At 49.7% G+C, this 18251-nt stretch overlaps 1 protein-coding gene across 1 annotated transcript in view; it reads right to left on the minus strand.

Annotated features, from left to right (window-relative positions):
* Positions 1-9991: 9991 nt before the first annotated feature.
* Positions 9992-18251, minus strand: part of adat2 (adenosine deaminase tRNA specific 2) — a 45009-nt gene continuing 36749 nt past the window's right edge. The window contains exons 5-6 of the mRNA XM_072514003.1: positions 10307-10379; positions 9992-10197 (exon numbers count right to left, since the gene is read on the minus strand). Of these exons, the coding sequence (XP_072370104.1) occupies positions 10166-10197; positions 10307-10379 (105 nt within the window). The 3' untranslated portion in view covers positions 9992-10165. The remainder of the gene's footprint in view (positions 10198-10306; positions 10380-18251) is intronic.

An 18251-nucleotide genomic window follows, 5' to 3' on the forward strand; every position in this document is an offset into this window, starting at 1 on the left:
CCCGCTTTCCCCAGGCAGCGGGAGGTGTAGATGGAGTCAATGGATGGGAGGCAGGTTTGTGTGATGGACTGGGCGGTGTTCACGACTCTCTGAAGTTTCTTGCGGTCCTGGGCCGAGCAGTTGCCATACCAGGTTGTGATGCAGCCTGATAGGATGCTTTCTATGGTGCATCTGTAAAAGTTGGTAAGAGTCAATGTGGACATGCAGAATTTCCTTAGTTTCCTGAGGAAGTATAGGCGCTGTTGTGCCTTCTTGGTGGTAGCGTCGACGTGGGTGGACCAGGACAGATTTTTGGAGATGTGCACCCCTAGGAATTTGAAACCGCTAACCATCTCCACCTCGGCCCCGTTGATGCTGACAGGGGTGTGTACAGTACTTTGCTTCCTGAAGTCAATTACCAGCTCTTTAGTTTTGCTGGCATTGAGGGAGAGATTGTTGTCGCTGCACCACTCCACTAGGTTCTCTATCTCCCTCCTGTATTCGGACTCATCGTTATTCGAGATCCGGCCCACTATGGTCATATCGTCAGCAAACTTGTAGATGGAGTTGGAACCAAGTTTTGCCACGCAGTCGTGTGTGTACAGGGAGTAGAGTAGGGGGCTAGGTACGCAGCCTTGCGGGGCGCCGGTGTTGAGGACTATTGTGGAGGAGGTGTTGTTGTTCATTCTTACTGATTGTAGTCTGTTGGTCAGAAAATCGAGGATCCAGTTGCAGAGTGGGGAGCCAAGTCCTAGGTTTTGGAACTTTGATATGAGCTTGGCTGGGATTATGGTGTTGAAGGCGGAGCTGTAGCCAATAAATAGGAGTCTAATGTAGGAGTCCTTGTTTTCGAGATGCTCTAGGGATGAGTGTAGGGCCAGGGAAATGGTGTCTGATGTGGACCGGTTGCAGTGGTATGCGAATTGCAGTGGATCAAGGCGTTCTGGGCGTATGGAGGTGATGTGCTTCACGATCAACCTCTCGAAGCACTTCATTACGACTGAAGTCAGGGCCACTGGTCGGTAGTCATTGAGGCACGTTGCCTGGTTCTTCTTTGGTACCGGTATGATGGTAGTCTTCTTGAAGCAGGTGGGGACCTCGGAGTGGAGTAGGGACAGGATAAATATGTCCGTGAATACCTCTGCCAGCTGGTCCGCGCAGGCTCTGAGTGCACGACCAGGGATCCCATCTGGGCCCGTCGCCTTCCGAAGGTTCACTTTCAGGAAGGCCAATGGTGGGTATGAGTGAATTATGGGCTGCTGGGGCACTCGCCAGCGGATTGTTGGTTACCTGCTCGAACCGAGCATAGAATGCATTGAGTTCATCGGGGAGGGGTGCGCTGCTGCTAGAGATACTGTTCGGCTTCGCTTTGTAGCCCGTTATGTTGTTTAGTCCTTGCCACAACTGCCGAGAACTTGCCACAACTGCCGGTTACAAGAATTGAGGGCTGTGTCCAGGGGGTGATTCACGAGGACCAGACGGGATTTGTGAAGGGTAGGCAGTTGAACACCAATGTGCGGAGGCTCCTTAATGTGATTATGATGCCTTTAGTGGAGAGGGAAGTGGCGGTAGTGGCGGCTGTGGACGCGGAAAAGGCCTTCGATAGAGTGGAGTGGGAAGCGCTGCGGAGGTTTGATTTCAGGGAGGGGTTAGGCTACTTTATAAAGCCCCGGTGGCGAGCGTGGCCACGAACCGGCGGAGGTCGGAGTACTTTCGGCTGTACCGGGGGACGAGGTGTCCCCTGTCCCCCTTGTTGTTCGCATTGGCAATTGAGCCTCTGGCCATGGCACTGAGGGAGTCCAGGAACTGGAGGGGATTGGTTCGGGGGGGGGGGGGGGGGGGGGGGGGAGAGGAACACCGGGTGTCGCTGTATGCCGATGACCTGTTACTGTATGTGGCGGACCCAGTTGGGGGGGTGCCGGAGGTAATGCGGATCCTCAGGGAGTTTGGGGACTTTTCTGGATATAAGCTTAACGTGGGGAAGAGTGAGCTCTTTGTGGTACACCCAGGGGACCAGGGGGATAGATGAGCTTCCACTGAAGAGGGCAGAAAGGAGCTTTCGGTACCTGGGGATCCAGGTGGCTAGGAGTTGAGGGGCCCTGGACAAGCTCAATTTGACACGGTTGGTGAAGCAGATGGAGGAGGAGTTCAAAAGATGGGATATGTTGCCACTCTCGTTGGCGGGTAGGGTGCAGTCGGTTAAAATGACGATCCTTCCGAGGTTCCTCTTTGTATTCCAGTGCCTTCCCATTCTGATCCCTAAGGCCTTTTTTAAGCAGGTAAGGAGTATAATGGGATTTGTGTGGGCGAATAAGACCCCGAGGGTAAAAAAGGGTGTTTCTGGGGCGTAGCAGGGACAGAGGAGGGCTGGCGTTGCCGAATCTATGTGGGTACTACTGGGCTGCCAATGTGGCGATGATCCGTAAGTGGATAATGGAAGGGGAGGGGGCGGCGTGGAAGAGGCTGGAGATGGCGTCCTGTGTGGGCACGAGTCTGAGGGCGCTGGTGACAGCACCGTTGCCGCTCCCGCCTACAAGGTACACCACGAGTCCGGTGGTGGCGGCGACTCTGAAAATTTGGGGGCAGTGGAGGCGGCACAGGGGCGAGGTGGGGGCCTCGATTTAGTCCCCGATTCGGGAGAACCATCGGTTTGTCCAGGAAAGAATGGATGGGGGGTTTCTGAGCTGGCATCGGGCAGGAATTAAAAAAATGCAGAGCCTGTTTATAGATGGGACGTTCGTGAGCTTGGGGTGCTGGAGGAAAGATTTGGGCTGCCCCCCGGAAATGCCTTCAGGTACATGCAGGTGAGGGCGTTTGTGAGACGGCAGGTGAGGGAATTCCCGGTGCTTCCAGCACGAAGGATTCAGGGCAGGGTGATTTCGGGTGTATGGGTTGGAGAAGGCAAGGTCTCGGCAATCTATCAGGAGATGCAGGAAGAGGAGGAAGCCTCGGTGGAGGAACTAAAAGGCAAGTGGGAGGAGGAACTCGGGGAGGAGATAGATGAGGGTCTGTGGGCTGATGCCCTGGGTATGGTTAATTCTTCTTCCTCTTGCGCCAGGCTCAGCCTGATACAGTTTAAAGTTGTTCACAGGGCGCATATGACAGGGACAAGGTTGAGTAGGTTTTTTGGGGTAGAGGACAGGTGTGTGAGGTGCTCGAGGAGCCCGGCAAATCACGACCATATGTTCTGGACGTGCCCAGCGCTGGATGGGTTTTGGAGGGGCTTTGCGAGGACTATGTCCAAGGTGGTGAACACCCAGGTCAAGCCGAGCTGGGGATTAGCATTATTTGGGGTATCGGACGAGCCGGGAGTGCAGGAGCCAAAAGAGGCCGGTATTCTGGCCTTTGCGTCCCTGGTAGCCCGGCGGAGGATTCTGCTACTGTGGAAGGATGCGAAGCGCCCAAGCGTAGAAGCTTGGATTAATGACATGGCAGGGTTCATTAAATTGGAGAGGGTAAAGTTTGCCTTGTGGGGATCTGTGCAAGGGTTCTTCAGGCGATGGCAACCGTTCCTAGACTTTCTGGCGGAACGTTAGGAGATCAGCAGCAACCGGGGGGGGGGGGGGGGGGGTCTCCGGGTATGTGTTTATCTGTATAATTTGGGCGTACGGTGTCTCTCTGTGTGTTTTCTTTATTCTTTCTGTAATGGGGGGGGGGGGGGGGGTGTTGTTGAAAATTTGTTAAAATTGAATAAAAATATATATTTTTAAAAAACAAGCATTTTTTCGAGTAAATGTTCAAACAGAAAATTATGAAGAGCCCAGCAGTCAGCCCATCATCAATTGTGAAAAGACAGATTAACATTGGAGATGGGGAACTTCATCAGTCAATAATGATAAACGATCCAGCCCAGAATGCTAATCTATCTCACTTCAAATTCCAGGCTGGCTTTCGCTATCTCTATAACCTCCTCTGGTCCCACAGGTCTCGAAGATCTCAGCGCTCCTCCTAGGGGCTACTTCCTAGGGGCAGAAGTGGGCCATCCAGCCTCTTGACACCGCTCCACCATTCAACAAGAACATGGCTGAGCTATTTTGAGTTACGAGTTCTATATTCCCATTGTTATTCCCATAGGGGATGTAGTGGCGCAGTGGGATTGTCATTGGACTCGTAATCCAGAGACCCAGGGTGATGCTCTGGGGACTGGGTTCAAATCCCACCGTGGCAGTGGGTGAAATCTGAATTCGATAACAATATAATCTGGAATTAAAAGTCTAATGATGACCATGAAACCATTGCCGATTGTCGCAAAAAACCATCTGGTTCACTAATGTTCCTTTAGGGAAGAAAATCTGGCCGACATGTTACTCCGGATCCACAGATCTAAAATGCCTTTAGGGACGGGCAACAAATGCTAGTCCAGCCAGGGACACCCACGTCCCCTGAGTGAATTTAAAATATCTATCTCAATAAACTTTCATTTCCTTGCCCAACATCTACCTTTAAAAATATTCAGTGGCCCCGGTTCCACTGCCTTCTGAAGTCTTACAACAGGGAACATAGAATGTAGAGTGCAGAAGGAGGCCAGTCGGCCCATCGAGTCTGCACCGACCCACTTAAGCCCTCACTTCCATCCTATCCCCGTAACCCAATAACCCCTCCAAACCTTTTTTGGTCACTAAGGGCAATTTATCATGGCCAAACCACCTAACCTGCACGTCTTTGGACTGTGGGAGGAAACCAGAGCATCCGGAGGAAACCTACGCAGACACGGTGAGAACGTGCAGGCTCCGCACAGACAGTGACCCAAGCCGGGAATCGAACCTGGGACCCTGGCGCTGTGAAGCCACAGTGCTAGCCACTTGTGCTACCGTGCTGCCCAAACACCAGGTTAAATTCCGGGTTTGTTTGGAATCACGAGCTTTCAGAGCGTAGCTTCTTCATCAGGTGCCTTCTGAGGCAGAGGTCTGGATTCTCCGCCCTTATTAGCCAATTGTGTATCTAACCTTCAGAACTGTGCCCGTTTCTTGACCGATTCCCTTACCTGTCCTGGCTTGACACAATTCACACCTCTTTAACCTGGGGTTACTCCATCTCTGGATCTGTAAAGATTTAATCACCTGCTAATGCTCGCATTCCAAGCATTGTCTGGCATCTTTGAATCTGTCTATATATATGTTTCTGGAACATACCTCTCCATTTACCTGTGGAAGGAGCAGCGCTCCGAAAGCTAGTGACATCGAAACAAACCTGTTGGACTTTAACCTGGTGTTGTAAGACTTCTTACTGTGCTCACCCCAGTCCAACGCCGGCATCTCCACATCATGATTCTCTTACCATACAGGTTCTCCTGTGGGCCACTTGCAGGAAAGTATCCCGACTCCACCCCGCAAACTCGCATACTTTTTTTTGCCCCTTTTATTGTCCAGAACCGAACATTTCAGCATCTGCTTGCCCATCCCAATGTGATAGAAATGTAACAAAACTTCAAATTCACAAGTTGTATTACATTCAGTTCTGGTCACCAATCTTTCGGAAAGCTGTGAGGGTCTTTGAGAGGGTGCGGAGGAGATTTACCAGGATGGCCCTCAACATCGAGGGCCGAAGGGCCTGTACTGCGCTGTAATGTTCTATGTTATGTTCTGGAGTGAGGGATTCTAGCAACAAGGTTAGGTTGGAGAAATTCCTCATGGAGAAAAGAAGGTTGAGGTGCAACTTGGAAGACGCATTCACAATTATGACAGGTTTAGATAAGGCAGACAAAGAAAAGCAGTTCCCATTAGCCGGTGACAAGGACGAGGAGACACCCATCTTATTTTTTGGCAAGAGAGACACAAAATAACTTTCTGGTCCCAGGTTCGATTCCCGGCTTGGGTCATGTCTGCCTGGGTTTCCTCACACTCCAAAGGTGTGCAGATTAGGTGGATTGGCCATGTTAAATTGCCCTTAGTGTCCAAAAACGGTGAGGTGGGGTTACGGGGATAGGGTGGAGGTGTAGGGTGGAGGTGTGGGGTTAGGATGGAGGTGTGGGCTTAGGTACGGTGCTCTTTCCAAGGGCCGGTGCAGACTCGATGGGCCGAATGGCCTCTTTCTGCACTGTAAATTCTCTGATGACACAGCGAGTGCCTGCAAGTTGATCTCTACGAGGGTCGTGGAAGTGGAGATGATCAATGATTTTGAAAGGAAAGTAGATGAGCGCTTGAGGGAAGTAAACTTGCAGAGGTACAGGGGTAGAGTGGGCGAATGTGATTGACCGGATTTCTACAGTGGAACAGGCTCCTTCTGTCGTAGTGACGCCGAACCACGCCCCCTTTGGGACATCTTTACCACATGAAAGATTTTATCTAAATGTAAGTCATGCCTGTGTTCAGGTGCTAATGGATCGATTATGTATTTTGTCCTTCTCAGTTTTCGGTGGAGACTTCCAGTATTCGGTTTTTCAATTTGTAACCTTTACCTGTGGTGTTCTTGAACCTTGATTCCTTCAAGATTCGATCTCCTTTCTAATTGGCTGTAGTTATTGCTGAATGGAGTCAGATAACCAAATGGTCTTACTGCAACGCAATGTTGGTCTGAAACGTCCTTTTTTTCTTCCACCGGGAGCTTGGTCAGCTCTCAGTGTTCCAATACTTCCCTTCCGACCTAAATTTTCCCATCCCTTCAGTTACTCACAGTCTGCGGGAGAGATTTGGGGGCTGAGCAGGTGGACTGTTAATGTTAAGCTTACGGAGGTCCCGTTCCCATCGGCTTTTATCCACTCTTCCGAACAAGTCGATAAGACACATGCCAGGACCCAGCAGAGAACAGAGAGACAGGAAGCCATTCAACCTCAGTTGATCGTGACTGATCTATAGCTGCTCTGACGTCTTAACTCCAGAACTCTTTCCAAAGAAAAATATATTGCTCTTGATGAATGAAAATTTCAACTGATTCCCTGCATCCACAACTTATTGGGGGAGTTTTCCAAATTTCCACCGTCCTTTGAGTGAAATGTTTCCTAAAATCACTCCGCCCCGTCGTTAATTCTGAGTTTGCGTGCCCTGGTTATGGACAGTCTGCACCAGTTTTCCGCGATCTGTCCAGTCGCTCCATTAACCTCTTCAACGCCTCAATTAGATCGTTCCTCAATCTTCTATATTCAAGGAAATATAAGCTTAATCTATGAAACTCACCATCATAATTTAACCATTTTATTCCTGGTACAACTTTGCTGAATCAGCACTGCAGCCCCTCCAAGGCCCATTTAACCCTCCTGAGGTGCGCTCCTTCTTTAAGTGTACAGATCAGGTTTCAATGATTTAATCGGGGTAAGGGGGTAAACTGCTATTTTAACTGGTGGTCTAACAGGGAGCAGAGGTTGGGGTTGGCTTATGGGGACATCCCAGTGAGAAGAGGATACAGGGCCAGAAGGGGCACAAACAGCTAAAGTCGAGTGAACACACTCAGGGGCTGAGGGAGTGGTGGTCATCGAGTTAAAGCGAGCCGAGTATTGCTCTCAGGAGATACTCTCTCTGCCCCAACCCCGAAGGCCAAGTCCAGTTATGAAACCTCCACTGTCGTGACCACTGTCGTGACCACTTGAAACGGCATAGCAGACAAGGCTACAGACCAACAACTGGAAAATGGGATTGGGATAGATAGGTGCCCGATGGCTGGCACCGATACGATGGGCCTCTTTCAGTGCTGTAAAACTCGATGACTCTATAGTCCACATCATAACACAGATTGAATGTGGGAGCTTCCTTGCCTGTATGGCTCAGGGACTTCTTACTTGGCCCAGATGAAATACATTATACTGGGCCATTGTTATCTGTGATCATGTGCTAACTATGTAACCAGTCTTGATTCCTCACATGCAGATTAGTGCAATAGGAAAACACTTATTCTCGTCACTTAGAACATTTTTGGATGAACATCAGCATTATGTATAATAAATTCTGAAAAAATAATAATTCTATTTAAGTTTAAATGCAATATACAAATATGATGTATTAAAATCAAGGTACAGGTGGAGTAGAGATACCTGCAGTCCCCCACTTACTAGTCACCCAAATTTGACTGGCAGGCATTGGGCAGAGGGGTATGATCTATAATTAGATGCCCGATCACCAATTAACTGTGGATGGACACAACAGGAGGGAGAGACTGGTAGCACCACACAGCGAGGCAGGCTGAGAGACACAGCGAGGCAGGCTGAGAGACACAGCGAGGCAGGCTGAGACACACAGCGAGGCAGGCTGAGACACACAGCGAGGCAGGCTGAGACACACAGCGAGGCAGGCTGAGACACACAGACAGAGGCAGGCTGAGAGACACAGCGAGGCAGGCTGAGAGACACAGCGAGGCAGGCTGAGACACACAGCGAGGCAGGCTGAGAGACACAGCGAGGCAGACTGAGACACACAGCGAGGCAGGCTGAGACACACAGCGAGGCAGGCTGAGACACACAGCAAAGCAGGCTGAGAGACACAGCGAGGCAGGCTGAGACACACAGCGAGGCAGGCCGAGAGACACAGCGAGGCAGGCTGAAACACACAGCGAGGCAGGCTGAAACACACAGCGAGGCAGGCTGAGACACACAGCGAGGCCGGCTGAGCCACACAGACAGAGGCAGGCTGAGACACACAGCGAGGCAGGCCGAGAGACACAGCGAGGCAGGCTGAAACACACAGCGAGGCAGGCCGAGAGACACAGCGAGGCAGGCTGAAACACACAGCGAGGCAGGCTGAGACACACAGCGAGGCCGGCTGAGCCACACAGACAGAGGCAGGCTGAGACACACAGCGAGGCAGGCTGAGACACACAGCGAAGCAGGCTGAGAGACACAGCGAGGCAGGCTGAGACAAACAGCGAGGCAGGCTGAGACACACAGCGAAGCAGGCTGAGAGACACAGCGAGGCAGGCTGAGACAAACAGCGAGGCAGGCCGAGAGACACAGCGAGGCAGGCTGAAACACACAGCGAGGCAGGCTGAGACACACAGCGAGGCAGGCTGAGAGACACAGCGAGGCAGGCTGAGAGACACAGCGAGGCAGGCTGAGAGACACAGCGAGGCAGGCTGAGACACACAGCGAGGCAGGAGACACACAGAGAGGCAGGCTGAGACACACAGCGAGGCGGGCTGAGAGACACAGCGAGGCAGACTGAGAGACACAGCGAGGCAGGCTGAGACACACAGACAGAGGCAGGCTGAGAGACACAGCGAGGCAGGCTGAGAGACACAGCGAGGCAGACTGAGACACACAGCGAGGCAGGCTGAGAGACACAGCGAGGCAGGCTGAGACACAGCGAGGCAGACTGAGACACACAGCGAGGCAGGCTGAGACTCACAGCGAGGCAGGCTGAGACACACAGCGAGGCAGACTGAGACACACAGCGAGGCAGACTGAGACACACAGCGAGGCAGGCTGAGAGACACAGCGAGGCAGGCTGAGAGACACAGCGAGGCAGGCTGAGACACACAGCGAGGCAGGCTGAGAGACACAGCGAGGCAGGCTGAGAGACACAGCGAGGCAGGCTGAGAGACACAGCGAGGCAGGAGACACACAGCGAGGCAGACTATGACACACAGCGAGGCAGGCTGAGAGACACAGCGAGGCAGGCTGAGACACACAGCGAGGCAGGCTGAGAGACACAGCGAGGCAGGCTGAGAGACACACAGCGAGGCAGGCTGAGAGACACAGCGAGGCAGGCTGATAGACACACAGCGAGGCAGGCTGAGACACACAGCGAGGCAGACTATGACACACAGCGAGGCAGGCTGAGAGACACAGCGAGGCAGGCTGAGACACACAGCGAGGCAGGCTGAGACACACAGCGAGGCAGGCTGAGACACACAGCGAGGCAGGCTGAGACACACAGCGAGGCAGGCTGAGACACACAGCGAGGCAGACTGAGACACACAGCGAGGCAGGCTGAGAGACACAGCGAGGCAGGCTGAGAGACACAGCGAGGCAGGCTGAGAGACACACAGCGAGGCAGGCTGAGACACACAGCGAGGCAGGCTGAGACACACAGACAGAGGCAGACTGAGACACAGGAGCAGACACAGACAGAGGCAGGCACAGACACACAGCTATTGCTCATGAATCCCGGCTTTAAGCAAAACCCAGCCCCGCCCCCTCCCCACTCAATGTGGAATGGTTCTTTCCATTGTCCAGTCAGTGTAAATACTTCTTCAGTGTTTTTCTCTCAGTCGGTGAATTTCTGCAGAATCCCTTTCAGTGACACCAGCATCGCAGTGATATTCATTGCTTCTTCCGTACTTTTGATTTCGGGGCTGTTGTGTAAAAAGGAAATTAGTTTTTTTATGAGCGCAGCTTGCAAATTGTTTTTTGTGTGTGTAAAACATATCAATATGTACAAATGGGCAATTAGAGGATACGAACCGTTGGGGTTTTCAGCTTTGTAAAAGGTCTTTAACAGTTCCACAGCTTCCTCAGCTCTGTACCCGCCTATGGACTGCAACACGAAAGAAAGAGACTTGAGTTTATGCAAGTAATTAGTCCATAATGGAGCATAGGCATTAGAGCGACACAATTGGTTATGTAAAGCTTGAGGGACACCACTCCACAAGCGTGGGACAAGGAGAGAAGGCAGGTCTCCATGTACTACAGCAACTGGTACGGGGATCGAACACACACCATGAGCATCATTGCATCACTCTATAACTGAGCTAAAAGTAGCCTCCTTCACAACCTCCCTCCAACCACCAGTGACCATGGAACATCTCAAAATGTATTTACAGCCAATGAACTACTTTTGAGGTGTAGTTATTGTTGTAATGTTGGGAAGGTGGCAGCTGATTTGCACAGTACATTCACACCACCATGATACCTAGCTAATCCTCCTTGGGTGTTGGTGAGGGGGATGAATATTGGCCAGAACACCTGGGAGAACGTGTCTGCACGTTGAATGGCACCTGAAAATAATTCACGTCCATCTAAGGGAGCAGACGGGGCTGAACACCTCTCGACAGTGCAACACTCCCTCCGTATCTCACTGGGAGCATCAGCCTTCTGCCCTGACGTGGGCCCGGGTGCTCCGGTTTCCTCCCACAAGTCCCGAAAGACGTGCTGTTAGGTGAATTAGACATTCTGAATTCTCCCTGTGTACCCGAACAGGCACCGGAGTGTGGCGACTAGGGGCTTGCCTCAGTAACTTCATTGCAGTGTTAATGTAAGCCTACTTGAGACAATAATAAAGATTATTATTATTATGGGTCTTGAACCAGCGACCTACGAAATCAGAAGGGAAAGTGCTGCCCTGAGCCACAGCTGGCACCAAGCAGGCAAAGGAGACAAACCTCACACCAAGTTTCGAACGGCTTTCAGTCATGCCGCAGGGAATATATAATTACTGACCAGCATGTGGACCTGTCTCGGAGGCTGGGACCTGGAGCTGTCGCGTCACTTTAATTGGCTCAACCCCTCGGTTCTCAGTCCCTTAATCAGAATCTGATATTGAGTCCCTGGCTAACTGTGAATGGTGGTTGGCGCTGGCTGACTGGTCCACTCTGGCAATCTCAGCAGCCAGAAAATGATGTGTGAAAACAGGATTTTCCATGCCGCTGGCTGGAGTGTGCAAGGCAGGAAGCAGCTCATCCCCAAAGAAAAACACCAATGAAAACAGCACGAGTGATGTTCGTGGCTCCAGGAATGCAATGTCACCCCCATCTGGTGACTTTGGGCATTACACACACAACAATGCAAATAATATCTGGACACAGGCTTCCAATCTGATCCAAATGTCAAGTCCAACATTGGGATTTTATTTACGAGATGGCTGGAATTAAGCCCAGGCAGTAGGAGTTATTGGGAAGGCTTAAATCCCTCGGTGCCAACAGGTATTGTGTCAAGACAAAATGGAATGCTGTAAATACTGTGAAGGGGGTTTAATGCAACCCCTCTGCTACATAACCGTTCCAGAGAGATGGGATAAATGTCCTTGCGCACTCTCTCTGATAACGGAATACTCCATGTTACTGGAGCCACTCCCAATCACCGGTTCTTTCAAGTGGGTTTACAAGATTAAAAGAGAACAGGGGCTGGAGATTAAATCTCTCGCTCGGCAAAGTCCCGACATATAGATGAGTTACACATGTGTGTCTCTCTATCTCTCTACTGGTAAGAGATGTTCCTCCGATAATATACAGGGAGCTAGCGAAGGCGCTTAAATGCACTGCCTCAACATCGCAACCCACATCAGGAGAGTCTGCAAAATGGTGGTTTCAATCATGAGAGCAGAAATCAGGTTGAAAACCAAAACGAAGTTCTAAAATAACTTTGAAAATGAAAGCCAAATCTAATCAGAATATATTTTGGAACATTTTATAGAATTTACAGTGCAGGAGAAGGCCATTCAGCCCATTGAGTCTGCACCAGCCCTTGGAAAGAGCACCCTACTTAAGCCCAGGCTTCCACCCCTATCCCCATAACCCTGTAACACCACCTAACATTTTGGTCACTAAGGGGCAATTTAACATGGCCAATCCACCTAACGTACGCATCTTTGAACTGTGGGAGGAAACCGGAGCAGCTGGCGGAAACCCACGCAGACACGGGGAGAACGTGCAAACTCCACACAGACAGTCACCCGAGGCCAGAATTGGACATGGGACCCTGGAGCTGTGGTGCAGCAGTGCTAACCATTGGTTATCACTGTGTTACTTCGTGGTTACTGGGTTATGGGGATAGGGTGGAGGCGTGGGCTTAAGTAGGATGCTCTTTCCAAGGGCTGGTGCACACTTGATGGGCCGAATGGCCTCCCTTCTGCACTGTAAATTCTATGAAACAGGTTATACTATAATTATACCCTCTTGCCAGAGTAGGCGCTATTGCACCTTAGTTTTGTGTCTCCTCGCTTCTCTCTCAACAATGCAAAGAAACCCCTGTACGTCAAAAAATGTCTTGATTTCACACCGTTTTAACAACTTGCTGATAAACTGCCTGTTATGGTTTGAAGCAGAAAATATATATTTTGCTACTGTGCTTTGATGCTGGCGTTTAATGTCAGAGAATCTACACAGGACAGAGGAGCAAAGGGATCTGGAGGTATAGATATACAACTCACTAAAAAGTAGCCAAGCGGCTTAAGGTCATTTAAAAAAACGTATTGGGGATTTGTTCCAGAGGGACAGATCTAAAAGCTGTAACATCATGTTCAACGAGTATCGAACCTTGGTTAGATCACACTTGGGAGTCCTGTGCACAGCTCTGGTCTCCACATAATGAAATCATGAACAAGTATTGAAGATAAGATATATATATATATAAAAAAAATAAAGTTTTACAAGAAGACCAGAGGAAGAGTTATAACTTATCAGAAAAGATTGTTCCGATGAGGCTCTTTTCTCCAGGAAAGAGGTGGCTGAGGGTGATCTGCTCAAGGGCTTAAAGATTATGAAGAGGATTGATAGGGTCGACACAGAGAAGGTATTTGCACTTGTGACTGGAGGCTGTAAATATAAATTAGCCATGAATAAATCCAACAGGAAATTAAGTAGCAATTTATTGTCCCAAATGAGGAGAACTCCCTGCCGTCGGCAGTATTGGAGGCCAAATGCATAGGTGCATTTAAGGGGCAGCACGATAGCACAGTGATTAGCACAATTGCTTCACAGTTCCAGGGTCCCAGGTTCGATTCCTGGCTTGGGTCACTGTCTGTGCGCAGTCTGCACATTCTCCCCGTGTGCGCGTGTGTTTCCTCCGGGTGCTCCGGTTTCCTCCCACTGTCCAAAGATGTGCAGGTTAGGTGGATTGGCCATGCTAAATTGCCCTTCGTGTCTAAAATTTCCCTTAGTGAGTTGTGGGGTTACTGGGTTATGGGGATAGAGTGGAGGTGTGGGCTTGGTGCTCTTTCAAAAAGCCGGTGCAGACTCGATGGGCCGAATGGCCTCCTTCTGCACTGTAAATCCTGTGATTTGATAAACAAATGGAGAAAGCAATGGGTTATGCTGATAGGGTGAGACGAAAAGGGATGGGAGGAAGCTCATGTGCAGCATAAACACTGGCGTAAACCTGGGCCGAATGGTCTGTTTTGTGTGCTGTACATTGTGTACTTCTATGAAAATAAATCAGGGCAGAATGTACGATTTTAAAACGGGGAACACATTCCATCTGCACAATTTGGTCCAATTCACCCCTGCCCCCTCAACACCTGGAGACCACATCTGGGCTCGACTTTCCGCGTGCAACACGCTGACTGCACGGATGGTGATGTCGCTGCATGTTGCAATGTTCTTTGATATTACAACTGCAGTAAATTTAAACCAGTCATCAACCAGTTCATTGTGGGGGTAAGTCAACATCATGGGGAGTGCTGGTGAATCAGAAGTCAGCATCGAGGTCAGGTGTGGCACTAAACCAGCACCCTGTCAGAGACCACGCATGGCTGTGTGAAGTTTAGGCATGTGTTAAGGTGGGGCAAAGGGCCCTCATTGAATCCTCTGTTGTTGTATATTTTGTGCCAATTTCACTCGTCTAATAACTCAAACTTATTTTTCTCTGAATCTTGTATTTTCTCCCAAAACATTGTGACCAACATTAAAGCACGAGTAAAATATAGATTTTCTGCTACATAAAAGGACTGTGGGTATACCACAGATCTACAGAATCTGAAATAACCTAGCTGAACTGCCTCCCATCTCCCCCATACCACAAATATCTCCTGTTCGCAACATGGCCATTTTGGCCCACCATGACTTTGTCACCTCCACTGCTTTCCTGGCTGATGGTCCCTCTCCACCCTCCATAAACTACAATTCATCTGAAGTTCTGCTTTCTGTACTGGATCCCGCACAGCCCAACTTGCTCATCACCTCTATGCTCTCACCTGCGGTAATCTCCTCCAGCCACACACTCCTCTCCTGAATTGTTATGCTCCTCTGAACCCGGCCTTGTTATTAAGGGGATAGGGTGGAGGTGTGGGCTTGGGTAAGGTGCTCTTTCCAAGGGCCGGTGCAGACTCGATGGGCTGAATGGCCTTCTGCACTGCACATTCTATGATTCTAAGTTTTGCTTTCAGAGCGATGATCCTTGTTCAGCTCTTGGCGCATTCTGCTATCTTACCTTTATGCCACGATCAGCACCTTTAGTCTTTAACACCTCTACTAACATTCCTTTTGTCTTGTGCCCATGATATCTTTGTCAAATCTCAGAGCTTCATTTATCACTGACCTATTTAGCTCCACCCCCTCTTAAACAAATCCATCACATTTCACCCTCTCTTTAGCTTTGAAGAAGTCACACGGACTCAAAATGTTAACTCTGCTCCTCTCTGCACAGATGCTGCCAGACATGCTGAGTTTTTCCAGCATTTCCTCTTATTGTTCAAGGGGCTGGGTGGCCTATTCCTGCTCCTATTTCTGTTGAAGATTATTGCACAGTCGGATAGATTGGCATGACTTGAAGTTTTGTTAAACTTTTCACTTTATAAATATAAATTAGCAAGTACTTTCATGTGAGCCAAAATAGACATATAGCACTGGTAAAACAAAAATCTTTGTGAAGATTTCTCCTGCTCCACCTTCCCAGTAGGATGTCGATACTCATACCAAATGAAGGACATTTTTACGAGCACATTGACAACGCCACAACACAAAGGTTCCCGAGTGCTTAACCCACAGTGGAGAATAATAATAATCTTTATTGTCACAAGTAGGCTTACATTAACACTGCAATGAAGTTTCTGTGAAAAGCCCCCAGTCGCCACATTCTGGTGCCTGTTCGGGTACAGCGAGGGAGAATTCAGAATGTACAATTCACCGAACACGTCTTTCAGGACTTGTGGGAGGAAACCGGAGCACCCGGAGGAAACCCACGCACACGGTGAGAACGTGCCGACTCCACAGACCCATGTCGGGAATTGAACCTGGGACCCTGGCGCTGTGAAGCAACAATGCTAACCACTGTGCTATCGTACCGCACATATGGGAGTATGGGAGATCTCCACACGTAACCCAACAACGCTAATGCAATCTTTAGTTGCTATAAAAAATATATTACTCATACATTCCTCACTTGCACATGTACAAACTTCATGTTGTTTTAAATAAAGTATGCACAAGAACTGGATACATCACTTCTGGCTCCACATGCTGCGGAAGGCAGCACAAAGTGCAGAAAACAATCTTTTCCAGGGGCTGCCAAAGTTACCATCCTAAGATTAATTAAATCAGTGCACAGTCAAGGACAAATCTGGAACAGAGCCAACTCAGGGAGAGAGGGGACTTCCAAGGCCATAAGCAGTGACAGGCTGGCAATGAGACACAAGAGAGTATAGGAAGCAGCGGATCTTCTACTGAGAAAGCGTCCAGTGACCGAGCCACAGTGGATAATTCTGCAGTCTGTGGGGACTCGCACTGCAGCAAATCACAAGACGTTAAATGCTTTTTATACTGTACATTGTTTTTTTCCCTTTTTTGGCTGTTTTTGACTCTTCCTCCATAAAAGAAAGTCACGTTTTCTTTATAAGACCTTAAGAAAAAGGAACAGGAGTAGGCCGTTTGGCTCCTCGAGCCTGCTCCACCATTCAATAGGATCATGGCTGATCCAACAATCCTCGCGTCCACTTGCCTGCCCTTTCCCTTTAACCCTTGATTCTCTTACTGATCAAGAATCTGTTGTGGTGATATGCATCACTGTAAATACACAAGGGGTTAATGTAAATACACTACGACTAAGTAAACATTAGAGGGAGCACCGGAGACGTCATGACATGCAGACATACAGCTAATGAACACAGAATAGGACACGACCAATGGGCAGTCAAGACACCCAGAGGTGACACTACCACAAGGGGGCATTACACAACCCATATAGAAGGACAGGGCACACATGCTCTGTCTCTTTCCACAGGCGACACTTAGAGAGTAGGGCAGGGGCAGATCAGAAGCATCACACCCACCACATGGCTTAGAGCAGACTGGTTAGTTAGACTGCGTTACTATAGCAAGATTAGCAGTAGAGTCGAACTCATGGGAGAACTGTGCTAATGGTTCAATAAATCACATTGAACGTACTTCAAAGTCTGGAGTATCTTTTGGTCAAAGCTGCATCGAGTTGCAGCCTGTGTTATCCCAGAGTACATAACACAACATCTATCTCAGCTTTAAATATACGCAATGACTGCTCCCATAGCTCTCTGTGGCAAGGAGTTCCAAAGACTCACAACCATCTGAGAGAAGGATTTCCTCCTCATTTCAGTCTCAAATTGGCACTCCTTTATTCTGGGAATATGGTCTCTGGTCCTAGACCCTCCCATGAGGGGATACATCCTCTCAGCATTTGCCCTGTCAATCTCCTTAAGCATCCTACATGTTTCAATGAGAGGCTGGATTCTCCGTTTTGCCATTTGAAAGCGCGAATCGCGATCGGGTAGAGAACCGTGCAAAATTGAAAGAAATCAGGTTTGTATCTGGTGCTATTTCCGTCACCAGGCTCCGGTCCCTCGCTGGAGGCAAAATTGCAGTTGAGCCCCACTCCAGCGGGGCAATTTAGCGTGGCCAATCCACCTAGCCTGCACACCTTTGGGTTGTGGGGGTGAGACCCACGCAGGCATGGGGAGAATGTGACCCAGGGCCGGGATCGAACCTGGGTCCTCAGCGCCGTAGGCAGCAGTGCTAATCATTGCACCGTCCCATTTTCATGGATTTTAATATCAGCGGGTTGGACACTTTGTGCTCCACCGCCCCCCCCCCCCATGACGTTCACCCCCTCTCAGACAGAACGCATGTGGGTGTGAATTGGGGCAAGTATTTACAAGCCGGGCTTGGGCGGCATGGCTGCTGAGGGGAAGCGAGAAGGTAAGAAAACTCTGAAAGACTCTCAAGATTGTCGGGTTTGCTGGGAGGGGTGACTGTCTGGGCTGGGGGAAATAGCGGGGAATGACTTGATGGCAAGTTTGTGGACTTGGGGTGTCCCCCTCGGGATCGGGGAGGTCTTGCTCAGCCCACCACTGCTGCAGTGTGTGATTTAAACACACTCCTTTGGTGCTACTTACAGGACGTTGGCTGTCCACACTGCTGACTGCTCAGTGTGTCCTGCAAATCAGGGAGGTGCATTGTGATTTACTTGAACGACTTAACATTGTGAGGGAGGAGGTATTAACAGTTTTAACAGGCCTAAAAGTGGATAAATCCCCAGGGCCAGATGACATGTATCCCAGGTTACTGTGGGAGACAAGGGAGAAAATTGCAGTGGCTCTGACAAAACATTTCAAATCTTCTCTGGCCACCAGAGAGGTGCGAGGACTGGAGGACAGTTAATGTGGTGCCATTATTCAAGGGAAGTAGGAACAAACTAAGAAATTACAGGCCAGTGAGTCTAACTTCAG

The sequence above is a fragment of the Scyliorhinus torazame genome, chromosome 1, assembly GCF_047496885.1.
Source record: "Scyliorhinus torazame isolate Kashiwa2021f chromosome 1, sScyTor2.1, whole genome shotgun sequence".
NCBI lineage: Eukaryota > Metazoa > Chordata > Chondrichthyes > Carcharhiniformes > Scyliorhinidae > Scyliorhinus > Scyliorhinus torazame.